General features: G+C 43.9%; 1 protein-coding gene across 5 annotated transcripts in view; it reads left to right on the forward strand.

Annotated features, from left to right (window-relative positions):
* LOC111962591 (SLIT-ROBO Rho GTPase-activating protein 1) overlaps positions 1-24,843 on the forward strand; it is a 179,368-nt gene that overhangs the window by 132,281 nt on the left and 22,244 nt on the right. For 3 of the 5 annotated variants that reach the window (XM_023985765.3, XM_023985766.3, XM_023985769.2), the window contains exons 12-19: positions 2,593-2,701; positions 4,940-5,000; positions 5,797-5,874; positions 8,327-8,461; positions 10,931-11,039; positions 11,773-11,997; positions 13,842-13,921; positions 20,165-20,345. In XM_023985765.3, coding sequence (XP_023841533.1) covers positions 2,593-2,701; positions 4,940-5,000; positions 5,797-5,874; positions 8,327-8,461; positions 10,931-11,039; positions 11,773-11,997; positions 13,842-13,921; positions 20,165-20,345 — 978 coding nt within the window. Of the gene's footprint in view, positions 1-2,592; positions 2,702-3,353; positions 3,388-4,939; positions 5,001-5,796; positions 5,875-8,326; positions 8,462-10,930; positions 11,040-11,772; positions 11,998-13,841; positions 13,922-20,164; positions 20,346-24,843 lie in introns of all 5 variants that reach the window. The other 2 variants (XM_023985767.3, XM_023985768.3) reach the window with 1 other exon arrangement.

The raw sequence follows: 24,843 nt of genomic DNA on the forward strand, positions 1-24,843 counted from the left end.
TATTTCTAAAACTGAAAGCATTGTATTTGGAACAAAACACTCACTAAACCCTAAACCTCAACTAAATATTGTAATGAATAATGTGGAAATTGAGCAATTTGGGGTGACTAAACTGCTTGGAGTAACACTAGATTGGAAACTGTCTGGATTGGAAACATATTGATGCAGTAGAAACATATTGATGCAGTAGTAGCCAAGATGGGAAGAAGTCTGTCTATAATAAAGCGATGCTCTGCCTTCTTAACAACACTATCAACAAGGCAGGTCCTACAGGCCCTAGTTTTGTCGCACCTTGACTACTGTTCAGTCGTGTGGTCAGGTGCCACAAAAAAGGACTTAGGAAAATTGCAATTGGCTCAGAACAGGGCAGCACGGCTGGCCCTTGGATGTACACAGAGAGCTAATATTAAMAATATGCTTGTCAATCTCTCCTGGATGAAAGTGGAGGAGAGATTGACTTCATCACTACTTTTATTTATGAGAGGTATTGCCACGTTGAATGCACAGAGCTGTCTGTCTAAACTACTGGCACACAGCTCGGACACCCATGCATACCCCACAAGACATGCCACAATAGGTCTCTTCACAGTCCCCAAATCCAGAACAGACTATGGGAGGCYCKCAGTACTACATAGAGCCATGACTACATGGAACTCTATTCCACATCGAGTAACTAACGCAAGCAGTAAAATTTGATTTAAAAAACAGATAAAAAAACACCTTATGGAACAGCGGGGACTGTGAAGAAACACAAACATTGGCACAGACACATGCATACACACACATACGATAACATAGGCACTATTCATACACATGGATTTAGTACTGTAGATATGTGGTAGTGGTGGAGTAGGGGCCTGAGGACACACATTGTGTTGTGAAATCTGTGAATGTATTGTAATGTTTTAAAATTGTATAACCTYCCTTCATTTTTCTGAACCCCAGGAAGAGTAGCTGATGTTTTGGCAGCAGCTAATAGGGATGCATAATAAATACAAATACACACACCCTCTCCCACCGGGACATGACGTGAGGTGGATGCTGCCGCACGGCGCCCCCACACACTCCTCCCAGCAGGCCTGGTATTTTCATGACCTTTTGAAGTTGGGTGGTAATTCTCTCTCTAGGAGATGGTGACAGGACTAGTGTGATATCAAACCATCTAATAACTCTCTGCTAGGAGATGGTGGACAGACTAGTGTGGATATCAAACCCTCCATCTAATAATCTCTCTCTATGAGATGGTGACAGACTAGTGGGATATCAAACCCTCTATCAATAATCTCTCTCTAGGAGATGGTGACAGACTAATGGGATATCAAACCATCTAATAATCTCTCTCTAGGAGATGTGACAGACTAATGTGGATATCAAACCCATCTAATAATCTCTCTCTAGGAGATGGTGACAGACAGTGGGGATCAAACCCTCCATCTAATAATCTCTCTCTAGGAGATGGTGACAAACTAGATGGATATCAAACCATCTAATAATCTCCTCTAGGAGATGGTGACAGACTAATGGGGATATAAAACCATCTAATAATCTCTCTCTAGGAGATGGTGACAGACTAATGGGGATATCAAACCATCTAATAATCTCTCTCTAGGAGATGGTGACAAGACTAGTGTGGATATCAAACCCCTCTAATAATCTCTCTCTAGGAGATGGTGACGAGACTAAGTGAGGGATATCAAACCACTCTAATAATCTCTCTCTAGGAGATGGTGACAGACTAATGGGGATATCAAACCATCTAATAATCTCTCTCTAGGAGATGGGTGACAGACTAGTGTGGATATCAAACCCTCTATCTATTAATCTCTCTCTAGGAGATGGTACAGACTAGTGTGGATATCAAACCCTCCATCTAATAATCTCTCTCTAGGAGACTGGTGACAGACTAGTGGGGATATCAAACCATCTAAATAATCTCTCTCTAGGAGATGGTGACAGACTATGGGGATATCAAACCCATCTAATAATCTCTCTCTAGGAGATGGTGACAGACTAATGGGGATATCAAACCATCTAATAATCTCTCTCTAGGAGATGGTGACAGACTAATGGAATCAAACCATCTAATAATCTCTCTCTAGGAGATGGTGACAGACTAGTGGGATATCAAACCATCTAATAATCTTCTCTCTAGGAGATGGTGACAGACTAATGGGGATATCAAACCATCTACATAAATCTCTCTCTAGGAGATGGTGACAGACTAGTGGGGATATTCAAAGCCCATCTAATAATTCTCTCTCTAGGAGATGGTGACAGACTAGTGCGGATATCAAACCATCTAATAATCTCTCTCTAGGAGATGGTGACAGACTAGTGGGGATATCAGGATTCGGGCCCAGCGTCATCTCACGACTAACACTCAAACTCACAGTACAGGCTGGGTGACACCATACACGACTTCACAACACAAGAAGTCACTTTTGTGTGATAGTTTAGGATTGTTCACATTTGCGTGTGTAGTTTGTCTGAAATCTCAGATGTCAGATTATTTTACTTCGGACATTGGTGAGTTCAGACAAACTGTGTATGTTCATGGTGGGAGATTTCTCTAACACAGTCTCCATTTTCCAGGCCTCCCAATGTGCCGCCCAAACCTCACAGTGGCACAAATAGGAGGGCTAGGCCCCGCTCGGTCTTTAACGTTAAGTTGTTTAATGGCAATCTGGAGTCCTTTGTCAAGGTACTGGTCAAGTCTGGCCTTGGACTGCTACCGACCGTCTCCCCGACCGTTTCCATAATAATGACCGTAACTCAACCACTCACACTTTGTCTTTTTCCTGGGGTTCGATCATTAGGCTGACCACACCAGTCAGGGATTTTATCTTTTCGTTTCTCTCTGTAGTCTCAAACGTTGGGGAAGCACAGGGGCGGCATTGCTACTGACAGAGTGCGTCCAGGGAAGGAGGTATGATGGCAGAGCAGAGGGCACACTAGCACAGTGGAGGGGGATGAAGGGGGAGGGTGGGGGGGAAGGAGGACGGGATGGAGGGAAGATGTTTGTCTCCATCTTTCCCCCGAGTCACTGCTGTCAGCTAGGGCATTGGTATTCCTCCCTATTTCTCTCTCTTCCTTCTCTCTCTTCTCTGGCTGGTATGAAAGCAGCCATTGTCAGCAGGATATATGTGACAGCCAGGGGATGGTGGCCAGAGCGATAAGGAATCCACCACCTCCCCACAATGCCCTGCTGCTTCCCCTGCGTTTGACGCCAGCTCTGTTCTCAGTGTGTGGGGGGTGAGCGCTGGGCTTTGGTACTGTAGCTGGCTGCTGTGGTGATTTAATCTGGGTTTCACCTCTTTCTCGCTCTCTCTGCTTCCTTCTACGCTTCCTCGTAGCCGCGGACGACGGAACTCGCACGCCAGACACCAGGTAGAGTGGAGACACTGTGGAGTGGAGAGGGACCCGTCCCTACTGCTACCTGTCTGTCTGTCAGGGCCGGGGTGATAACAGTATTGCCATACTCGTTAGTATCGTGGCAAGGAAACAAAACACGAAGCGGGTTTAACTTCTTTAGGAATACCTCCCTAATGTTGGAAACAAACATCATTATGTTGTCATCCAGAGTCACATTTATTCATTTTGCAAGCTATAGCACACAATATTTTACATACAATAGTTTGGTCTGCTTTGTGTTTTCATTTTTGCCATGGAAAAAATATTGCGATACTGTTATTGTCACAGTCTTACTGTCTATGCTGACTTCCTATCTCTGTCTGTCTCTCTTTTTCTGCCCCGAACATGCCCTCCACCTCCTGTCTGTGATAATCTTTCACCCGTTTGTGTTGATGTGCAATACTAACTCCCTGGAGGTTTGCTCTGACAGACTGAAGTGCTCACATCTATAGATCGTTATTCATATATTCCTGTGCCAGAGTTACAACTGGATTATGAAGTACAATTTGAACTGTACCCTATTAATTGAAAATGTACCCTATACTTACAATTTGGTTTAGATTACATTGTAAAATTCGTAGAATTCCCAACACTTATTTCAGACCTTGCAACATTTACATTGACAGATATTGAATTCCTCCCAACATAGTCTGTCTTGCTTAGTCCTCAGCTATAGAACATTGGTACCCGGTGGTTCCTGGAATCCTGGCATGGTTGATGTGTTTATGGCCATGTGTCTACTCCCCCTGGGTGAAAACCGATCCACAACATTATTAGAAGCATGTAAGAGTTCTCTGCCTCAGCAGGGAGCTAGCAGCTGGTACTTCGGCCAAGTGTACTCTGGAGTGCAGCTCTTGTACCCTTCTACTGAGGGAGGGAGGAATGTGTTCTCTGTAAAGGGACAGCTCCTCTCTCACTCTCCTCTTTTCTCACTCTTCCTCCTCTCTCTCCACTCCATATGGAGTGTGTGGTAGTGGCTCTGTTACATAACCTCACATCCCTTATCAGTGTCCCAAGTGTGCTCTCAAGTGTTGACGTAACACAATAAAACAAGAAAAAGAGGCCATGTTTAGTACCACTGAAGCCCCATTGAGTTGTATTGGCTAAGAGAAACCCTTTGCACGGGCCTGTCAACGTAGTCAATGAGTCACTACGGTAGATCTTGTGATCTATAAAAATCATTGAGGCATTGTGAGGGACTGGGCATGAATGGTTCTGCAGCTGCAAAKCTTTAGTCTGTCTCTGTAGACCTMCAGTATGATCATTGGTAACACTTTACTGTAGTACCTTATATGCATATGGCAGATGTTATATTATCATATSTAGTTATTATAAAGGCTTTATGAATGCATACATAAGGGTGGCTACAGTAAAATGTCACCGGTCATTTCTCCCTTCACCCATTAAGTATAATAATGGAGGCATGCATTTCGAAAACAATAAGCATGTAAAGACTGAATGATATAATGTATTTGAGGTCAGAATGAGCCATCTGTTAATATGACATGTCCTTCCTCTCATTGTGAAGGACTCTGGACAAGCTATTCCCCGTGTGGTGGAGAGCTGTGTTCGATTCATCAATCTCTATGGTGAGCTGGTCATCCATCTATTACTTGTATTTGTTTTGCAACAGCTATGATTTTCTCTCCTTTTCTCACCTCTTGCAGGCCAATTAAGTGTAACAGTCCAAAATGACTGTGTGGTGCTAAATCTTCTCCCCTGGTCAAAAGTAACATTGCGGCAATTTCYGTGTTAATTGTCTGTGTGTTTCCATTCTTCCCGTGTCCGTGTTAAAATCCGTTCCATTTTAGTCACAGTCATGGGAAAGACTATGCAGATGCATCTTGTTTACAGCATCTGTCCATGCAGCCAATGGGATGCAACACACACACACACTCCCTTCATGCACACTGTCAAATAGGTTAGTTAGACTATCACTGTGAGACGCATTAATAAAACTCCAACAAAACACGTCGGCTTAAACTTTTGAAGGCGTGACGCTAATGACGTCTCTGCGTTTTGCGGACACCGGCGACGTCTTACTGGGGCAGCCGTCTCTAGCGGGGAAGACCCTGACTAATTAAGTTACGAACTGACCTCTCTCCTTATTAAATGCTAATCCTGGCTGGAGGGCACTTTAGTAAGACTTGGTTGCGGTCTCTCTCCCTCATTAATTATCTTTAATTGGGAAACTGAAGGGCAAGAGGAATGGGATGTGGCCTTTAGTTGGGACTTAAACTGGCTTTTCTTTTTGCACTGGTGGTCTTTTATAATGGCTGCCTGTCACAATGGACTAAACGTGTGTGTCTACCTTTCTGTTTCACCTCTCTCTCTCTCTCGGGTCTGTACTTCTCTCTCCCCTCTGCCATTCTTTGTTCCCTGCAGGCCTTCAACATCAAGGGATATTCCGTGTGTCCGGGTCTCAGATGGAAATCAATGACATCAAGAACTCATTCGAGAGAGGTACTGTAGGATGTTCTGTTACTGTAGGATGTTATGTTACTGTAAGGTACTGTAGGATGTTATGTAAGGTACTGTAGGATGTTATGTTACTGTAAGGTACTGTAGGATGTTCTGTTACTGTAAGGTACTGTAGGATGTTCTGTTTACTGTAGGATGTTGTTACTGTAAGGTACTGTAGGATGTTATTTACTGGTAGGTCTGTAGGATGTTATGTAAGGTACTGTAGGATGTTATGTTACTGTAAGGTACTGTAGGATGTTCTGTTACTGTAAGGTACTGTAGGATGTTATGTTACTGTAGGATGTTCTGTTACTGTATAGGTTGTAGGATGTTCTGTTACTGTAAGGTACTGTAGGATGTTCTGTTACTGTAAGGTACTGTAGGATGTTATGTACTGTAGGTACTGTAGGATGTTTATGTTACTGTAAGTCTGTAGGATTTGGTTACTGTAAGGTACTGTAGGATGTTCTGTTACTGTAGGTACTGTAGGATGTTTGTTACTGTAAGGTACTGTAGGATGTTCTGTTACTGTAAGGTACTGTAGGATGTTATGTTACTGTAAGGTACTGTAGGATGTTATGTTATTGTAGGTACTGTAGGATGTTATGTTACTGTAAGGTACTGTAGGATGTTCTGTTACTGTAAGGTACTGTAGGATTTTTATTTGTTATCTGTACGGTACTGTAGGATGTTATGTTACTGTAAGGTACTGTAGGATGTTCTGTTACTGTAAGGTACTATATGGATGTTTATGTAAGGTACTGTAGGATGTTATGTAATACTGTAAGGTACTGTAGGATGTTATGTTACTGTAAGGTACTGTAGGATGTTATGTTACTGTAAGGTACTTAGGATGTTATGTAAGGTACTGTAGGATGTTATGTTACTGTAAGGTACTGTAGGATGTTATGTTACTGTAAGGTACTGTAGGATGTTCTTGTTTGTAAGGTACTGGTAGGCTGTTATGTAAGGTACTGTAGGATGTTTTTACTGTAAGGTACTAGGATGTTATTTACGGTAGGTACTGTTAGGATGTTTATGTTACTGTAAGGTACTAAGGATTTATATAGGTATGTAGGTGTTATGTTATAGTAAGGTACTGTAGGATGTTATTGTTACTGTAAGGTACTGTAGGATGTTCTGTTATGTAAGTCTGTAGATGTTATGTAAGGTACTGTAGGATGTTTGTATCTGTAAGTACTGTAGGATGTTTCTGTTACTGTAGGTATGTAGGTGTTCTGTTACTAGTAAGGTACTGTAGGATGTTATGTAAGGTACTGTAGGATTTCTGTTACTGTAAGTACTGTAGGATGTTCTGTTACTGTAGATGGTTGTACTGTAAGGTACTGTTGGATGTTATGTTACTGTGGATGTTTGTTACTGTAAGGTACTGTAGATTTTATGTTACTGTAAGTACTGTAGGATGTTGTATGTTCTGTAAGGTACTGTAGGATGTTATGTTACTGTAAGGTACTGAGGATGTTCTGTTACTGTAAGGTACTGTAGGATGTTATGTAAGGTACTGTAGGATGTTATGTTACTGTAAGGTACTGTAGGATGTTTGTTACTGTAAGTACTGTAGGATGTTATGTTCTGTAAGGTACTGTAGGATGTTATATAGGTACTGTAGGATGTTCTGTTACTGTAAGGTACTGTAGGATGTTTGTTACGTAAGGTACTGTAGATGTTCTGTTACTAACTGTAAGGTATTGTAGGATGTTATGTAAGGTACTGTAGGAATGTTATGTTACTGTAAGGTACTGTAGGATGTTTCTGTTCGTAAGGTACTGTAGGATGTTTCTGTAACTGTAAGGTACTGTAGGATGTTATGTAAGGTACTGTAGGATGTTCTGTTACTGTAAGGTACTGTAGGGATGTTCTGTTACTGTAGGGATGTTGTTACTGTAAGGTACTGTAGGATGTTATGTTACTGTAAGGTACTATAGATATGTGTACTGTAGGATGTTTATGTTACTCTGTTACTGTAAGGTACTGTAGGATGTTATGTTACTGTAAGGTACTGTAGGATGTTATGTTACTGTAAGGTACTGTAGGATGTTAACATATTATTGTACAGTCAGCCCAATACTTTTATACTGTCCAGGATTGACAGTTCAGTCAGTCAAATTACACTTCCCACATTTGATACCATCAGTGGATTGCAGCACATAGGGACAGAACGAAAAGCAAACACAGGAAATCAATGATATAGTTCATTTGAGCTGTAGTATATGACTTTGCTTAATTGCTAGTTAATTTTCTGTTTTGAGATAATTAGTTGACACTGGAAAGAACTTAAGCTAATGAAAGAAGCAGAAACATTGACATGTTTACAATGTACCCTGGTCAAATGGGCACTGCTTGTTTGTAAGTTTCAAACTTCCTTCTAGTCAGGGGAAATGTAATGATTGCCTGCATACAACACCCTCACATACACTTATCGATCTCCCAGGTAACGACCCATTGACAGATGAAGAGAATAACCACGACATCAACTCGGTTGCCGGGGTTCTTAAACTCTACTTCCGGGGCCTGGAGAAATCCCTCTTGCCCAAGGAAAGATTTAATGACCTCCTCTCCTGCGTCAGTAAGTACCTCTGCTTGACGTTGTCTCTGGACCAGCACAGCTGGGGGTGCTACATTATAATAAACACACGCAAGCATGTACAAACACACAGACGCGCGCACACCCACACATATTATGGGCAAATGTGCAAAGTTGAACTTAATGTCTTCATATTCAATGGAAGTGTATACATTGTGACTTACATGCCCTCTAGGAGCCATGTAAGTCATTAGTTGGTGTTCACATACCCTCCACAGGTCAACTCTTAATGTCCCACTATGGGGAAATCATCACAAACATCATAGCTACTACTTACTCTTCTGTGGTGTGTTCATCAGTAGCATTGTGTTATCCCGTCTTTGTGCTTGGAGGTGAATAGTACCACTTTGTGTTGTTGACTGTCTTCTCCACTGACTAGAGCATTCATGTGGTGAGCTAGGACACAAAGCTCACCATACAGCCTGGTGTTGGGTAATGAAAAGTATAAACGCACAACTACAGTAGTGTTTACATCAAACCATACAGTGACGAGTTCACTACTCTGTCACAGACGGCCATGTTGTTCTCTTACTGTAACGGCAGTGTGACACGGTCTTGCATAGTTCAGTCCGCTCTTTGTGGGACTCGCTCTGACATTTTATAAGATGTCATGTGGGGGCTTTGGGGGGGGACTAGTGGAGTAGCCACTGTTGTTCAAGTACAATGGACTGGCTAGTGTGGGTCACGTACTGTACACAATGTTTGCCGTAATGCCTTTGGTGTGTGTGAGAATGGGGGGGGGGGGGGGGGGATTCTGTGTGTGTATATGAGCGAAGATATTGCATTGGTTTACATTGTGCAGTCAGTGTGTGAGTGATGGGGATTCCCTGTTGTCTACATTCTCAGGCTTCACATACCAGCACTTGGAGAGTGGGCCTCTTGCCCAGCCACCAGTCTCCATATTAATAAAACCTCCACTCCTTTCAGAATGAGCCAGATATTTAGCACAGTATCACCTTTACTTTAAATGGTTGGCTCACTGGGCACTGGGTAAACACATTTATCTAGGTACAGAACGTTGTCTATGTTTTTGACAGTGCTGCATTTGAACTTTAACTTGGTCTTTGTTGTACAGTTGCAAATGCCTGTGTAGTCTGTCTATGGTCTTTTCATTTGGGATTCACAACGAGTGGGCTGGGGTGATTGTGAGAGGGTTGGGGGCAGGTGACTGTTCTTTAAATAGCATCCATCTGAAGTGTTCAGGAACCATGCAGAAAGAAACCGAGTTAAGTACTCATGTAAGATGAATAACATCACAAGTATTCCCAAAAGCCAACTCCCAGATGGCCCAAACTCGTTTCACGGAGACAGCACTATTTCAGGCAGCCATCGTTGTCGTCAATGAAAAAATGAAACTGGCTGCTTTGGAACGGAGGAGTTGGGCGGATTCGAGTGAAACAGATCAGTGCTCCACCATTTGTGATCGTTCTGAGATGAGACCAAAGGGATGTTTTGTGAGATGCTTTSTCCTTGATAATTATAGCAGTAGTGACAAAAATAGTTTAAAATGCCAAAGATCATTTTCTCTGGCTGACTAGAGAGAGACCGAGATAGAGAAACAGTATGAGGTCTGGACATGTTTTAGTGCTTCAGCAGACATTCTTGTCCAGACACTTCTAATCAGAACGTTGTGCTCTGAAACATCTCAAGAAGACACACGCTCCCTCTCTCCTCTGATAGAAGACTGTAACATTCTTTCCATATTTAGTGCAGCAACAGAACTGGAAACAGCAGAACTTATACCGGTGTGATTAATAGCTGTGCAATTGTCTTCTATGATATTTATAACGGTTCTTCCCAGGAATTCTAAGGACAGTGCTAGCATCCATAGTGCTATTGGGAGCAGCTTTGTGCTCTGAGACAACTTCATCAGTGGTTAACTTGGTGAGGGCTCCAGATACTGCTCTCGCCAGCATTGAGTCTGATTCAACCAGGCTATAGAATTTGTGACCTATCCTAATGGCCTCGGCCTGAATATGCTGCTGTGCTATTTATAGCTGCAGCCTGCAGTCACACTCGGTATCAATGAGTAAGTGGTCACATTCAGATGGATAACTCTCATTAAATATGCAGCCCTGCAAAGTGGCGGGTCAGACCCATTTTAGAGAAGAGCATGGACGACGCAGTGACAGAAATCACAGTGATACGTTCTCTGGATGTGTTGGCTTCTTGGCGGATCTGTTCACCCGCTTGTGTGAATACACACACACACATAAACACACCTCGGATACATGTATTTTAAATTGATATGTGCATACTAATAAGAAATGTAGATCAAGKTAAAAACAGTTCAACCGCATTGTCTAAATAGCTTCGGTCTGTACTACTAACATTTAGATGATGAGTAATATCTAATGATTTAATACAACCCCATAGTACTAACATTTCTCTCTCTCTCTCCTTCCCCCCCCTCTCCCCCTCTCTCTCTCCATCTCCTTCCCCTCCCCCCAGGAATAGAGAACCTGTATGAAAGGTCCCTGTACATCCGTAAGATTCTCCTGACCGCCGTGCCCAGATCCATCCTCATCGTGATGCGCTACCTTTTTGCCTTTCTCAATCAGTAAGTCCTCAACAACCATACTCCAGGGTCATATTCATTAGGCATCAAACTGAAAAAATGTACTGAAAGGGGGAGGTACTACCTGGCAAATTTTGGTTTCCTGTTGTGAATGGTTTTCCATTGCGTGCCCTAATGAATAATATGACCCAGGCTTGTTCACTGACTCTTCATTGTCTGATATACGGTTTGAAAGCACAAAACACACATTGACTGGCCTACTGTTTGGGGACATGTTACTCAATCACCAAATAGACCTAATAACTTGCACCTTTAAGATCATTGTACAGTACATTTCTCCTGTTTGTTACTGTATGTAGAGAGAGAAAATAAGCTAGCGTTAAATTAAACATGTCCGGGGTTAATGGATGACTGGAGAGATTTACTCCTTAGTAATTTACTCCACCTGAAATGCGCTCATTGTTTTACTGCTTAGCTGATAGAGAGGAGCATAATCCCGTTGTGTGATCTGTTAGGTTATTAAAAATGTTTGAGAATTGATCACTATCCAGACAGTGAGAGGATAGAATCAATCAAATAAACATTCTGTGTTTGAGAAGTGCAACGTTTATCCGCTTTATCTTGTTAAAGAGATTATGCTAACTTAATGTAAAGTCGATTGTTGTGTGTAAACCCTTTATCTCTCTCACCTATCTCTCGCTCTGTCTATCTCCCTCTACCACTCTCACTCACCCTCTCTTTGCTCCCTCTACCCTGTCCTCCCTCTGCCCCCCAGCCTGTCCCAGTACAGCGATGAGAACATGATGGACCCCTATAACCTGGCCATCTGCTTCGGCCCCACCCTCATGCCCACACCCAACATCGAGGACCAGGTGTTGTGCCAGGCACACGTCAACGAGATCATCAAGACCATCATCATCCACCACGAAACCATCTTCCCCGACACCAAGGAGCTGGACGGGCCCGTCTACGAGAAATGCATGGCCGGGGAAGACTACTGGTGAGCTGAACATAGAAATAGAATTACTAGAAAGGCAACTGGTGAGCTGAACGATTGAGCTGAATGATTTGAGCAGGGTGTGTGAGAAGGGCATGGCTGGCGGAGACTACTGGTCAGGGTTCTTGCATTTAGACACTTTATAAATTCCATTACTTTTTCATGACTTCCCATGTCTACAAATGAGAATTTGTATGACAGTGGCTAAACATGTGCCGGGCAACACCTTGTGACAAATGTACAGAAGAATCAACATTTAATTTCCAAACAGCAATTCATCTGACATTTCATGATTTTTCTTCATTGTATCAATATATGTGTTCAATTCTCTGGCAGAAGGTCCCTGACCTGTGAGAACCCTGTGAGATGATTGACTGAGCAGGGTCGATGGACCCCGGGGGGTGAGGCGGGTGGCTGTGGTGTTTTACCCTGGGAAGCGGCGCTAAGTGCCAGTCGGAGGTAATCTGTGGAAGATGTAAGGGGCATTAATGCCAGGGACGTCTGAAAACCGATAAACAGCACCCAGCCTGTGTCATGGGAATACTGATGATGCCCTCTATTTGGTAGTCGGTGGCTGCCAATAGTCGGTGGATGCCTCTCAATGTGGCTGTAGGTGCATCTCAAAATATCTCAAGTCAAGTCAGTGAGACAGACCTGTCCATTACGCAGGAGCTCTGACTGACTTGTTTACACAAGACAACACGTGGCCAATGTTATTTGGACCCTAAGCCCTTTATGCAGGGGCCACTTCCTGATGTGTTTGATAGGGATCACTCCAGTCTGCTACTGTTTTGGCCAAAATGACAACTGACATTATGCACACTTGCATCCCAACTGGCACAAAATTATAAACCCATTTGCGAGCATCTTTCGCCCTGCCGCAACCTGTTTTGTAACATGATTTGCTATGAAACACTGCCAGACAGGTGCACACTCTGYTAACAGATAGTGAGAAAGTTGTAAAAACAAAACGGCAGCGAAGACGACTCGTTGCCTCTCGACAGTGACTTGATAAGCTGATTTAGCTAACCTGGCCTGCCTGCTCAAAGTGCCTGCTAGCTACTAGCTAGCTTCATTGACAAACACAAAGATGAAACTTAGCCAGCTAGCTAGTAGTGATTTTAGTTTAACAGCTTGCTGATGATGAACTTGTTCTCAGAAATCAGTCCTGAGTGCAGCCAGCAGCAGCTGACTTTATTCTGTCTGCAGTTCACTGACTTTTGTAGCGGGTACAAAAATACCSCACCAAATACCTGATGTACAATTGCGCAACTAAGACCTGCTCTGCAAAGACGTCAAATGAATTACAGATTTATTGATTTATATTTTGAGGAAGTGGTAGTGGCTAGGTTGTTGCTACCGTGACTCAGGAGGGACAAACGACAGTAACTGCCAGGGTAAGATATGCGAACATAGCACACCCACATCGAACCACACCCCCGTGACCCAAATCTTGTTTTTCTTAATGAGCAACAGAAGAACACATGCGGAATTGGTGCGTTCAGCCCCCTTTAACAGCGGCCCTCCAGACAGCGGCCCTCYGTGAAGACTGTATGCGGGCTGTGGGGGAAAATGAGTTTGACACCCCTGATCTACACTAAAAGTCTTTGATAGATGATATCTATGTGAGTGCATACTACTACCAGGTATTTGCTTTCACCAGTCCAGTAGTGTCACATCATTGCCGAAGAAGGAAAGCATGCAAATGGGGGAATCCACTTTAAACAAGATACACGCTGAGGATGGATGAAATTGAGTAGCGGTTACACTTGTATCCATGGTAGCCTGACCTCAACCTATAATCTCTGACCCCTAACCCTGACCTCTGACCTTCTCTCCCCCCACAGTGAGAGTCCCTACAGTGAGCATGGGGCCATAGAGGAGGTGGACAATGAGGGAGGCACTGAGACGCATACCAGCGAGGACGGTGAGTACCCTTCAACCAGGTACCCTTGTAACCCTATGATGTAATGACATACCAGATGTGACGTCATGGGAAAAGCATACACTTTCTTCTCCAGTGTCTGTGCTGTGGTCTACTGAGGGTTAAATCCAGACTTTCTCTAGTGTCTGTGCTGTGTCTACTGAGGGTTAAATCCAGACTTTCTCTAGTGTCTGTGCTGTGGTCTAGCGAGGGTTAAATCCAGACTTTCTTCTAGTGTCTGTGCTGTGGTCTACTGAGGGTTAAATCCAGACTTTCTCTAGTGTCTGTGCTGTGGTCTAGCGAGGGTTAAATCCAGACTTTCTCTAGTGTCTGTGCTGTGGTCTAGCGAGGGTTAAATCCAGACTTTCTCTAGTGTCTGTGCTGTGGTCTAGCGAGGGTTAAATCCAGACTTTCTCTAGTGTCTGTGCTGTGGTCTACTGAGGGTTAAATCCAGACTTTCTCTAGTGTCTGTGCTGTGTCTAGCGAGGGTTAAATCCAGACTTTCTCTAGTGTCTGTGCTGTGGTCTAGCGAGGGTTAAATCCAGACTTTCTCTAGGGTCTGTGCTGTGGTCTACTGAGGGTTAAATCCAGACTTTCTCTAGTGTTGTGTTGTGGTCTAGCGAGGGTTAAATCCAGACTTTCTCTAGTGTTGTGCTGTGGTCTAGCGAGGGTTAAATCCAGACTTTCTCTAGTGTCTGTGCTGTGGTCTACTGAGGGTTAAATCCAGACTTTCTCTAGTGTCTGTGCTGTTGTTCTAGCGAGGGTTAAATCCAGACTTTCTCTAGTGTCTGTGCTGTGGTCTACTGAGGGTTAAATCCAGACTTTCTCTAGTGTCTGTGCTGTGGTCTAGCGAGGGTTAAACCAAGAGCCCACTGGCCTGTGTGGATAATCCTGCCTTGCTAAATGGAATGACCTTGGAGGGGCAGGGAACTGGGCTCCAGAGATGTGGGCATCTATTCATATTCTAATTCCTACTGTATCGCCAACACCCCATGGGACCTGGGCCACACAGTGATGGCAGCACATCACCTCGGGTGATGTGATGAGGGATCTTTAAGMTTTGGGGTTAGCCGATAGTATTTGAACGAGACCTAATCCTGTGGGTTGGTCACTCAAGGATACCCAGCATATAAATACTTTTTGGGGAATTATTTTGAACTACAAATATGAATGGGGAGTGATGACGATGAATGATTATGTCTATAATACCATCTGTATTGTCTATGCTTTTAAACAACTTCAGCTTGTGTTAATGTGATAGGCCTCACTCAAACCAGCCTCAGAGACACTGCACTGCAGGCCAGGGAACTATATACTTCTAAAACTAAGTAAAAAGTGTGAGTTGAGATGGAGTTGGTCTGTTCCAAATCAAATACATTGACTCACCTCCTCCGTGGGCTACAGAGGGGTCAGGTTGGCTGAATAGGACAGAAACTGATTGTTTCTCAGGGAAACATTACAAAAACGCTGTACAGCTAAAGTYCCTTTAGACATTTTGTAGAGAATAAATATATTCCTAAACATGTATCTTGTTTTCAATAATGCACTAAAGTAAAACTACAAAGAATGTGGCAAAGAAATGTACGTTATGTCCTGAATACAAAGCCTTAGGTTTGGGGCAAATCCAACGCATCACTGAATACTATTCTTCATATTTTCAAGCATGGTGGTGGTTGCATCATGTTATGGGCATGCTTGTCATCGGCATGGACTAGGGAGTTGTTTTTAGGATAAAAATAAATGGAATAGAGCTAAGCACAGGCAAAATCATAGAGGAAAACCTGGTTGTCTGCTTTCCAACAGACACTGGGAGACAAATTGACCTTTCAGCAGGACAATTTTTATTTTAGCTTTATTTAACTAGGCAAGTGTCACGCACCGGCTCAAAGCCCGTAACAAAAGGGAGACAACATGGAGAAACAAAATATATTTATTAACTAAGGTCAATGGTGTGTGTAATCAGTAGTGTGAGTGTTTTGCTTGCATAAATGTGATAATGCGGGGTGTTGAAAGGTGCTAAAGCAAACAACCAAAAAGCCATAAAAATACCACAATAAAATCTATGAAGGTGTCTGCATGGAGAGAGTCTCCCCCAATGAATGTGGAAGAGGTCTATTTATCCTGGGACACACCCGGGCCCAGGTGTTTCCCATGTAGCTGACGACCCTCCCAACTCCGCCCACCGGCATCCTAATAAGGAGACAAGAGCAAAGAGAGAATATGGCAGACAGAGTGGGAGGGTCGTCACACAAGTCAGTGAAGAACAAATGCTTATTTTCAATGACGGTCTAAGAACAATGGGTTAACTGCCTTGTTCAGGGGCATAACGACAAATTTTTACCTTGTCAGCTCGGGAATTCGATCTTGCAACCTTTTGGTTACTAGTCCAACGCTCTAACCACTAGGCTACCTGCCGCCCCAATAACCTAAAACACAAGGCCAAATATACACTGAACCAGTGTAGACACTGAGTTGCTTACCAGGACGACATTGAATGTTCCTGGGTGGCTTAGTCACAGTTTTGACTTAAATCGACTTGAAAATCTATGGCAAGACTTGAAAATGGCTGTCTAGCAATGATCAACAACCAACTTGACAGAGCCTGAATAATTTAAAAAAGAATAATGTGCAAATATTGTACGATCCAAGTGTGCAAAGCTCTTAGAGACTTACCCAGAAGGACTTTATCATTATGTAGTATTATGTGTAGATAGGTGAGAGAAAAAAATCTATTTAACGTTTAATTCAGGCTGTAATACAACAAAATGTGAAATAAGTCAAGGGGTATGAATTCTTTCTGAAGGCACTGTACGTAACAAACATTTTACAAAAATGCTGTACAACTACGTAACAAAAACTTTACAAAAACTTTCAAAGTTGTGTTGTAGCCGTCCACATTGCTGTCCACTACAACGGAGCCCAACCCGCTTCCATAGGAATAATAAAAACACACATTAGTAGCCTAATCATAATAACAGGCACAATCCCATCTCCTTTCCCTTTAGGTCTGAAAGTGTTTTTAGATTGTCCTTTTCATCATTCACCATCAGTCTTTAAACATAATTTATACATGAGCTCCAGGATGGAAATGTAAACCATCACTTCTCATTACATAGCTTTTCTAGCACACCCTTTTACAGAGTCAGACACATTTATGTCCATTCTAACTAATGAAGACACCTGTGGCGTGATCATTCGGCACCAAATGGAAGAAAAAGGAATGAAATGGGGGAGGGACTGACTGCTTGGACATGTCCAATAAGAAAAACTKTTTTTCCTAATGAATGGCACCTGATGGTATAGACTAGAGCACGTAGTTTTCCATTCTAGAACGGTAAAAACACACATGGCAGCTATCCATTGCAAAGCAATTAATTATGGACAAGCAAGCCTAATAAACCATATGAACCTAACTCGGGCTACCATGGTATTGGTCCAAATATTGTCTCCCTGTTAGGGTTGAGAGGAAAGCCTTTCTGACCCTGATGTTATTGCCATTCCCTGTGGGCTCTTGAAGCCCATTCAGACCTATTGTCCTCAGTTAGTGGTTGAAAATACTTAGGATCTTACTCAGAATTACAGTTCTGCTGTATGACGACAATGTTCGATCCTAGTTGTCTTCAGGGCTTCAATGTCTTTGTTAGCTCTTGTTGTATCAGCCACCTTTTGTAACCAGCCAATAAGGCCAAGCCCTCTCCTCTCAGCCCTCCTGGTGTGTTAAAGCCCGTTTACTCCCATTATGGATGAACTGGAGAGGCCACATTTACAGAACTGACAACGTGTGTGTGTGTGTGTGTGTGTGTGTGATAGGAACACGTGCATCACATGGGGAAAACTGTGAAAAATGGTTGTAACTTCCCAGTGTGCCTAAATTCTTTCACGTGCTACAGACAGTACTCAATTTTAATGACCTGCATTTCGTCAACTCCTGTAACAAGTTTCTGGTTGGCAATGACATGCATGACATCGTAGCGTAATATGACTGTCACTGCGAGTGACAGTGTCCTTTTTTTAGATGCCCATTTCTCTCGCTCTGTCAATACATTGATGTCCCTTCCCTCTGCTGGTTAAACACTATAGGGTGTTAGACAGCCATGGTTGGAGTAGTGCATTCTCTTTACCCAGTGCAGTAAACACGGAACAGGTCATTACTCTTCCCCTATGACCCCCCCCCCCATCTGTCTCTGCTCATCATGTCCTGTAGCAGATAAGCAGGATCTTAGATTTATTTTCAGAGCGAGCGAGAGAGAATTCATTGGGGCCTGCCTAGCTGCTGCTTTTCTGCCTCTCACTTTATCGATTGTTGCCGTATCTCACTCCAAGGTGGGGATCCCTATTCACATGCATGAGCAGAGCGAGTCATGGGACTAGTCTACTGGGGTGTAACGGCATCCTACATTGCACTGCTGTTATATCAGAACCTCTTACTTTTTCAGTTCAGCTATTTTTGTGTGTGTGCGCACGCACTTCTATGAGTGTCCTTGTCTATGAGCTTGGGCACTATGAAATTAAAATGTAATCAGAGATCAAATTCCTGTTTGTCTCATTGACTCCACAACACCCCTGTCATTCCCCACGGGAGAGAGGGAGAAAAAACAAGAGGACCAAGATACATGTTATCTTGGAATCACTGTCCTCTCCACTGCTCCTCTCACCAGGATGCTCATCAGGGAATCTCACTGAGTTGTTTCTGTGAAAAGAATGTCATGGTGGCTTTTCACACATACTGCTCTGGTTTCCTGCTATCTGAGCTCTGTGGTGCTTCTCCACTGATACCTCTTATCGAGGAAGCCTTGCTGTGGGGAGGAGCAGCAGGGAAAGGCAGGGACCCCATGTCTGACTTGAGGGGTTCTGGTGGTTGGATGTTCTTGGGGGTGGATGGGGTTGGGGTTTGGAGGAAACTGACCAATGATGATTGCTGTATCGTCATTGGTCGAGAGTCATGGCTGGCACCACCTAAGAGGAAAGGCCCATATGACTGTTCCTTGATGTTTTTAGCTCACCTGGCAGCAGTAACGGGTATGTCTTACACAGAAGCCAAACCGGCTGCGCGCGTGCGCTATCGTGCATAAATGTATTTTGTCCCCCTACACCAAACGCGATCACGACACGCAGGTTGAAATATCAAAACAAACTCTGAACCAATTAGCTTAATTTGGGGACAGGTCGAAAAGCATTAAACATGTATGGCAATTTAGCTAGTTAGCTTGCACTTGCTAGCTAATTTGTCCTATTTAGCTAGCTTGCTGTTGCTAGCTAATTTGTCCTGGGATATAAACATTGAGTTGTTATTTTACCTGAAATGCACATGAACCTCTACTCCGACAATTAATCCACACATAAAACAGCCAACCGAATCGTTTCTAGTCATCTCTCCTCCTTCCAGGCTTTTTCATCTTTGAACTTATATGGTGATCGGCATCTAAACTTTCATAGTATTACCACGACTACCGGCAAAACAGTTCGTCTTTCAATCACCCACGTGGGTATAACCAATGAGGAGATGGCACGTGGGTACCTGCTTCTATAAACCAATGAGGAGATGGGAGAGGCAGGACTTCCAGCGCGATCTGCGTCAGAAATAGAAATGAGTTCTATTTTAGCCCTTGGCATCGCAGACGCTCGTTGGCATGCGACGTGTCCGGTCTGGTCAGCATGTTAGTGTGATACTGACTGTGTTACAAGGGACTATGTGGTAAAGGTTTCTAACAACATTTAAAATAATATGTGGTGTGGTAATGTACTCCCAACACAGACACTCGCAACAAAAAGCAGATGACAGTGTTTGTATTGGGTTTACCTTATAAACACTGTCCTCACTCAGACATCCCATGCAGAATCGCCATAGGTCTTTGTGATAGCTCGTCGTAGTCTAACCTCAGCAGAAGTCCATACTCTGGCTAACGTACTGTGTACTGAGCAGTATAGATCTCCTTTCACTAAGAGCTATAATCATCCCTGTTCAGGGCCTTCAGGGCCTGTTGTCCAGGGTGTTCTATTGTATGTGTGTAGCTCGGTTGTTATTGACACTAACTAAAATAGACTGACTGCTGCTTTCAATCTCAGATCAATAATACCAGACCCATTTGTGACATCATTCAGACATACATAATCGTGACATATAATTGCCAGAAATGTTTATACTCTTATGACACCACTCTGCTAAAAACAAAAATGGATTCCTTCATGTACTTTATCAGCTTTGTCAGACATACCTGACTGTGTGTTCCTCGTTTTCTTCTGCAGAGGGCGAGCCCATCGAAGCAATTGCCAAGTTTGACTACGTGGGGCGTTCTGCCCGAGAGCTGTGCTTCAAGAAGGGCGCCTCCCTGCTGCTGTACCAGCGGGCATCGGACGACTGGTGGGAGGGACGGCACAACGGAATTGACGGCCTGGTACCTCACCAGTACATCGTGGTGCAGGACATGTGAGTATGCAGCCCATAGACACACAGCTTCTAGAGGAGACACTGGCACATTTATTATCTACATATTCTTATTCCATTTCAGACATCAGTGGACAGGTAATATAAATACATCTGGTGACATAACAATATTTTGAATTAAATCAATGATTTTTTAAAGACTCTACAGGTGGTTTTGCACAGGAATCGTTAGTGGGGCAGGATTTGTAGTTGCTCTCCAATAATGGTACTTGCACAATATTTCCTCATCCTTGAAGTCTAGACCACAACTCCCTTAACAATACATAAGACTGCTGTTTAGAGAAGACTCTTGTATGCAGTAAATTTGTCCACTTCCTTGAAGCGGATTCCTCATTACAACTTGCGTCCTGTTCAAGCTATTGCTCACTCACGTAACTGACCAATCAGTCACTCAATCACATTGTATTTAGCATTTTATTTTCACTCTTAACAGAGAAGACCCACCCTCCCTTAATCCCATTTGGGGTTCCTTTTCAGAGTGAAAGTGACGACATCCGTCCATCTTTAATGTTRTTCCTCTGAATTAATCACGGCTTTTTCTTACTAACAATGACTCTGAGGGGCCAAGGCTCTGGGGCTGTGTGAAGCAAGGTCCTGGGCTGCAGGCTGGGGGCCTCTGTCTGTCCTACCCACTCTATGATGAACAACTGTTCTCTAGGGGTCCTTAATTACCCCTTCTGCCCTCAATCAACGCCCCCCCCCCGACAAACCCCAAGCGCACCTTCACACTGGCAACCTTCCCCCTGCCCTGGCAATGATCCCTGCCTAATGGGGTGGAGTTACACCCTCATTAAGCGTGTGAGAGAGACATTGTTTAGTAGCTAGCCAGAGAAACGCATGTTTAATGCTCTCCTCCTCCGTTAGTGCTGCAGGTCCTTTACCAGCTGTCCCTACATGTGCCTGTATCAATAATTCACTGGGGGAGGCACCGGCGCTGATGGCTGTTTACTTAGTTAAAGGAATGACCCAGAGAATGTACAGCCAGGTGTCCTGTAGCATGGCCAAGCATACTGTACTAGTGTGTGGAGGGGATATAAACTCAGCAAAAAAAGAAACGTCCTCTCACTGTCAACTGCGTTTATTTTCTGCAAACTTACCATGTGTAAATATTTGTGTGAACATAACAAGATTCGACAGAGACATAAACTGAACAAGTTCCACAGACATGTGACTACCAGAAATGGAATAATGTGTCCCTGAACAAAGGGGGGTCAAAATCAAAAGTAACAGTCAGTATCTGTTGTGGCCACCAGCTGCATTAAGTACTGCAGTGCATCTCCTCATGTACTGCACCAGATTTGCCAGTTATTGCTGTGAGATGTTACCCCACTCTTCCACCAAGGCACCTGCAAGTTCCCAGACATTTCTGGGGAGAATGGCCCTAGCCCTCAGCCTCCGATCCAACAGGTCCCAGACGTGCTCAATGGGATTGAGATCCGGGCTCTTCGCTGGCCATGGCAGAACACTGACATTCCTGTCTTGCAGGAAATCACGCAAAGAATGAGCAGTATGGCTGGTGGCATTGTCATGCTGGAGGGTCATGTCAGGATGAGCCTGCAGGAAGGTTACCATATGAGGGAGGAGGATGTCTTCCCTMTAACGCACAGCGTTGAGATTGCCTGCAATGACAACAAGCTCAGTCCGATGATGATGTGACACACCGCCCCAGACCATGATGGACCCTCCACCTCCAAATCGATCCCGCTCCAGAGTACAGGCCTCGGTGTAACGCTCATTCCTTCGACAATAAACACAAATCCGACCATCACCCCTGGTGAAAGCTAACCGCGACTCGTCAGTGAAGAGCACTTTTTGCCAGTCCTGTCTGGTCCAGCGACGGTGGTTTTGTGCCCATAGGCAACGTTGTTGCCGGTGATGTCTGGTGAGGACCTGCCTTATAACAGGCCTACAAGTCCTCAGTCCAGCCTCTCTCAGCCTATTGCGGACAGTCTGAGCACTGATGGAGGGATTGTGCATTCCTGGTCTAACTCGTGCAGTTGTTGTTGCCATCCTGTACCTGTCCCGCAGATGTAATGTTCGGATGTACCGATCCTGTGCAGGTGTTGTTACACGTGGTCTGCCACTGTGAGGACGATCAGCTGTCCGTTCTGTCTCCCTGTAGCGCTGTCTTAGGCATCTCACAGTACGGACATTGCAATTTATTGCCCTGGCCACATCTGCAGTCCTTATACCTCCTTGCAGCATGCCTAAGGCACGTTCACGCAGATGAGCAGGGACCCTGGGCATCTTTCTTTTGGTGTTTTCAGAGTCAGTAGAAAGGCCTCTTTAGTGCCCTAAGTTTTCATAACTGTGACCTTATTTGCCTACCATCTGTAAGCTGTTAGTGTCTTAACGACCGTTCCACAGGTGCATGTTCATTAATTGTTGATGGTTCATTGAACAATCATGGAAAACAGTGTTTAAACCCTTTACAATGAAGATCTGTGACGTTATTTGGATTTTTACAAATTATCTTTGAAAGACAGGGTCCTGAAAAAGGGATSTTTATTTTTTTGCTGAGTTTGTGTGTGTGGGTGCGTTGGTTCTTAGGGCTCAGAGACAGTGTTGAGACACTCAGCCCCCAAAAAGGAGCCCGGATAAAGTGATGTCTCGCTCTTTGTCCGCATCTGTATCCTCTTTCAGAGCTGAGCTATTGGTCCAGGAAAACTCTCTCCAAGGCACTAGTGGGCGGATATCACGACTAAACAAATTCACAGTGTGACATACACTGAGTTTACCAAACATTAGGAACACCTTCCTAATATTGAGTTACCCCCCCCCCCCCATTTTACCCTCAGAACAGCCTCAATTCGTCGGGCCATGGACTCTACAAGGTGTCAAAAGCGTTCCACAGGGCCAATGTTGACTCCAATGCCCACAGTCAAGTTGGCTGGATGTCCTTGTGGTGAACCATTCTTGATACACACAGGAAACTGTTGAGAGTAAAAAACCCAGCAGCGTTGCAGTTCTTGACACAAACCGGTGTGCCTGGCACCTACTACCATACCCCGTTCAAAGGAACTTCAATATTTTGTCTTGCCCATTCACCCTCTGAATGGCACACATACACAATCCAGTGGATTTAACAAGTGACATCAATAAGGGATCCTAGTGTTCACCTGGATTCACCTGGTCAGTCTATGTCATGGAAAGAGCAGGTGTTCTTCATGTTGTGTATAGAAGCACTTGGGTGAAATACAGTAAGATGAGCTTTGTGTATCAGATTGCTGGGCCTCAGTCATCCTTCTTGTGATACTTGTGTGGACGTAGAATGCGTGCATATTTTATTTGATTTATTTCACCTTTATTTAACCAGGTAGGCAAGTTGAGAACAAGATCTCATTTGCAACTGCGACCTGGCCAAGATAAAGCAAAGTAGTTTGACACATACAACAACACAGAGTTACAAATGGAATAAATAAACAAACATACAGTCAATAATACAGTAGAAAAYGTCTATATACTGCATGTGCAAATGAGGCAAGGCAATAAATAGGCCATGGTGGCGAAGTAATTACAATATAGCAATTAAAACACTGGAATGGTAGATGTGCAGAAGATGAATGTGCAAGTAGAGATACTGGGGTGCAAAGGAGCAAGATAAATAAATACAGTATGGGGATGAGGTAGTTGGATGGGCTATGTACAGATGGTGCTTAAAGCTAGTGAGGGAGATATGAGTCTCCAGCTTCAGTGATTTTTGCAGTTCGTTCCAGTCATTGGCAGCAGAGAACTGGAAGGAGAGGCAGCCAAAGGAAGAATTGACTTTGGGGATGACCAGTGAGTTATACCTGCTGGAGCGCGTGCTACGGTTGGGTGCTGCTATGGTGACCAGTGAGCTGAGATAAGGCGGGGCTTTACCGAGCAGAGACTTGTAGATGACCTGGAGCCAGTGGGTTTGGCGACGAGTATGAAGCGAGGGCCAGCCAATGAGAGCGTACAGATCGCAGTGGTGGGTAGTATATGGGGCTTTGATGACAAAACGGATGGCACTGTGATAGACTGCATCCAATTTGTTGAGTAGAGTGTTGGAGGCTATTTTGTAAATGACATCGCCGAAGTTGAGGATGGTCAGTTTTACGAGGCTATGTTTGGCAGCATGAGTGAAGGATGCTTTGTAGCGAAATAGGAAGCTGATTCTAGATTTAATTTTGGATTGGATATTCTTAATGTGAGTCTGGAAGGAGAGTTTACAGTCTAACCAGACACCTAGGTATTTGTAGTTGTCCAAATATTCTAAGTCAGAACCGTCCAGAGTAGTGATGCTGGACGAGCGTGCAGGTGCGGGCAGCGATCGGTGGAAGAGCATGCATTTAATTTTACTTGCATTTAAGAGCAGTTGGAGGCCACGGAAGGAGAGCTGTTTGGCATTGAAGCTCGTCWGAAGGTTAGTTAACAAAGTGTCCAAAGAAGGGCCAGAGGTATACAGATTGGTGTCGTCTGCGTAGAGGTGGATCAGAGAATCACCAGCAGCAAGAGC

Source organism: Salvelinus sp. IW2-2015, linkage group LG4q.1:29, assembly GCF_002910315.2.
Source record: "Salvelinus sp. IW2-2015 linkage group LG4q.1:29, ASM291031v2, whole genome shotgun sequence".
In the NCBI taxonomy this organism is placed as follows: domain Eukaryota; kingdom Metazoa; phylum Chordata; class Actinopteri; order Salmoniformes; family Salmonidae; genus Salvelinus; species Salvelinus sp. IW2-2015.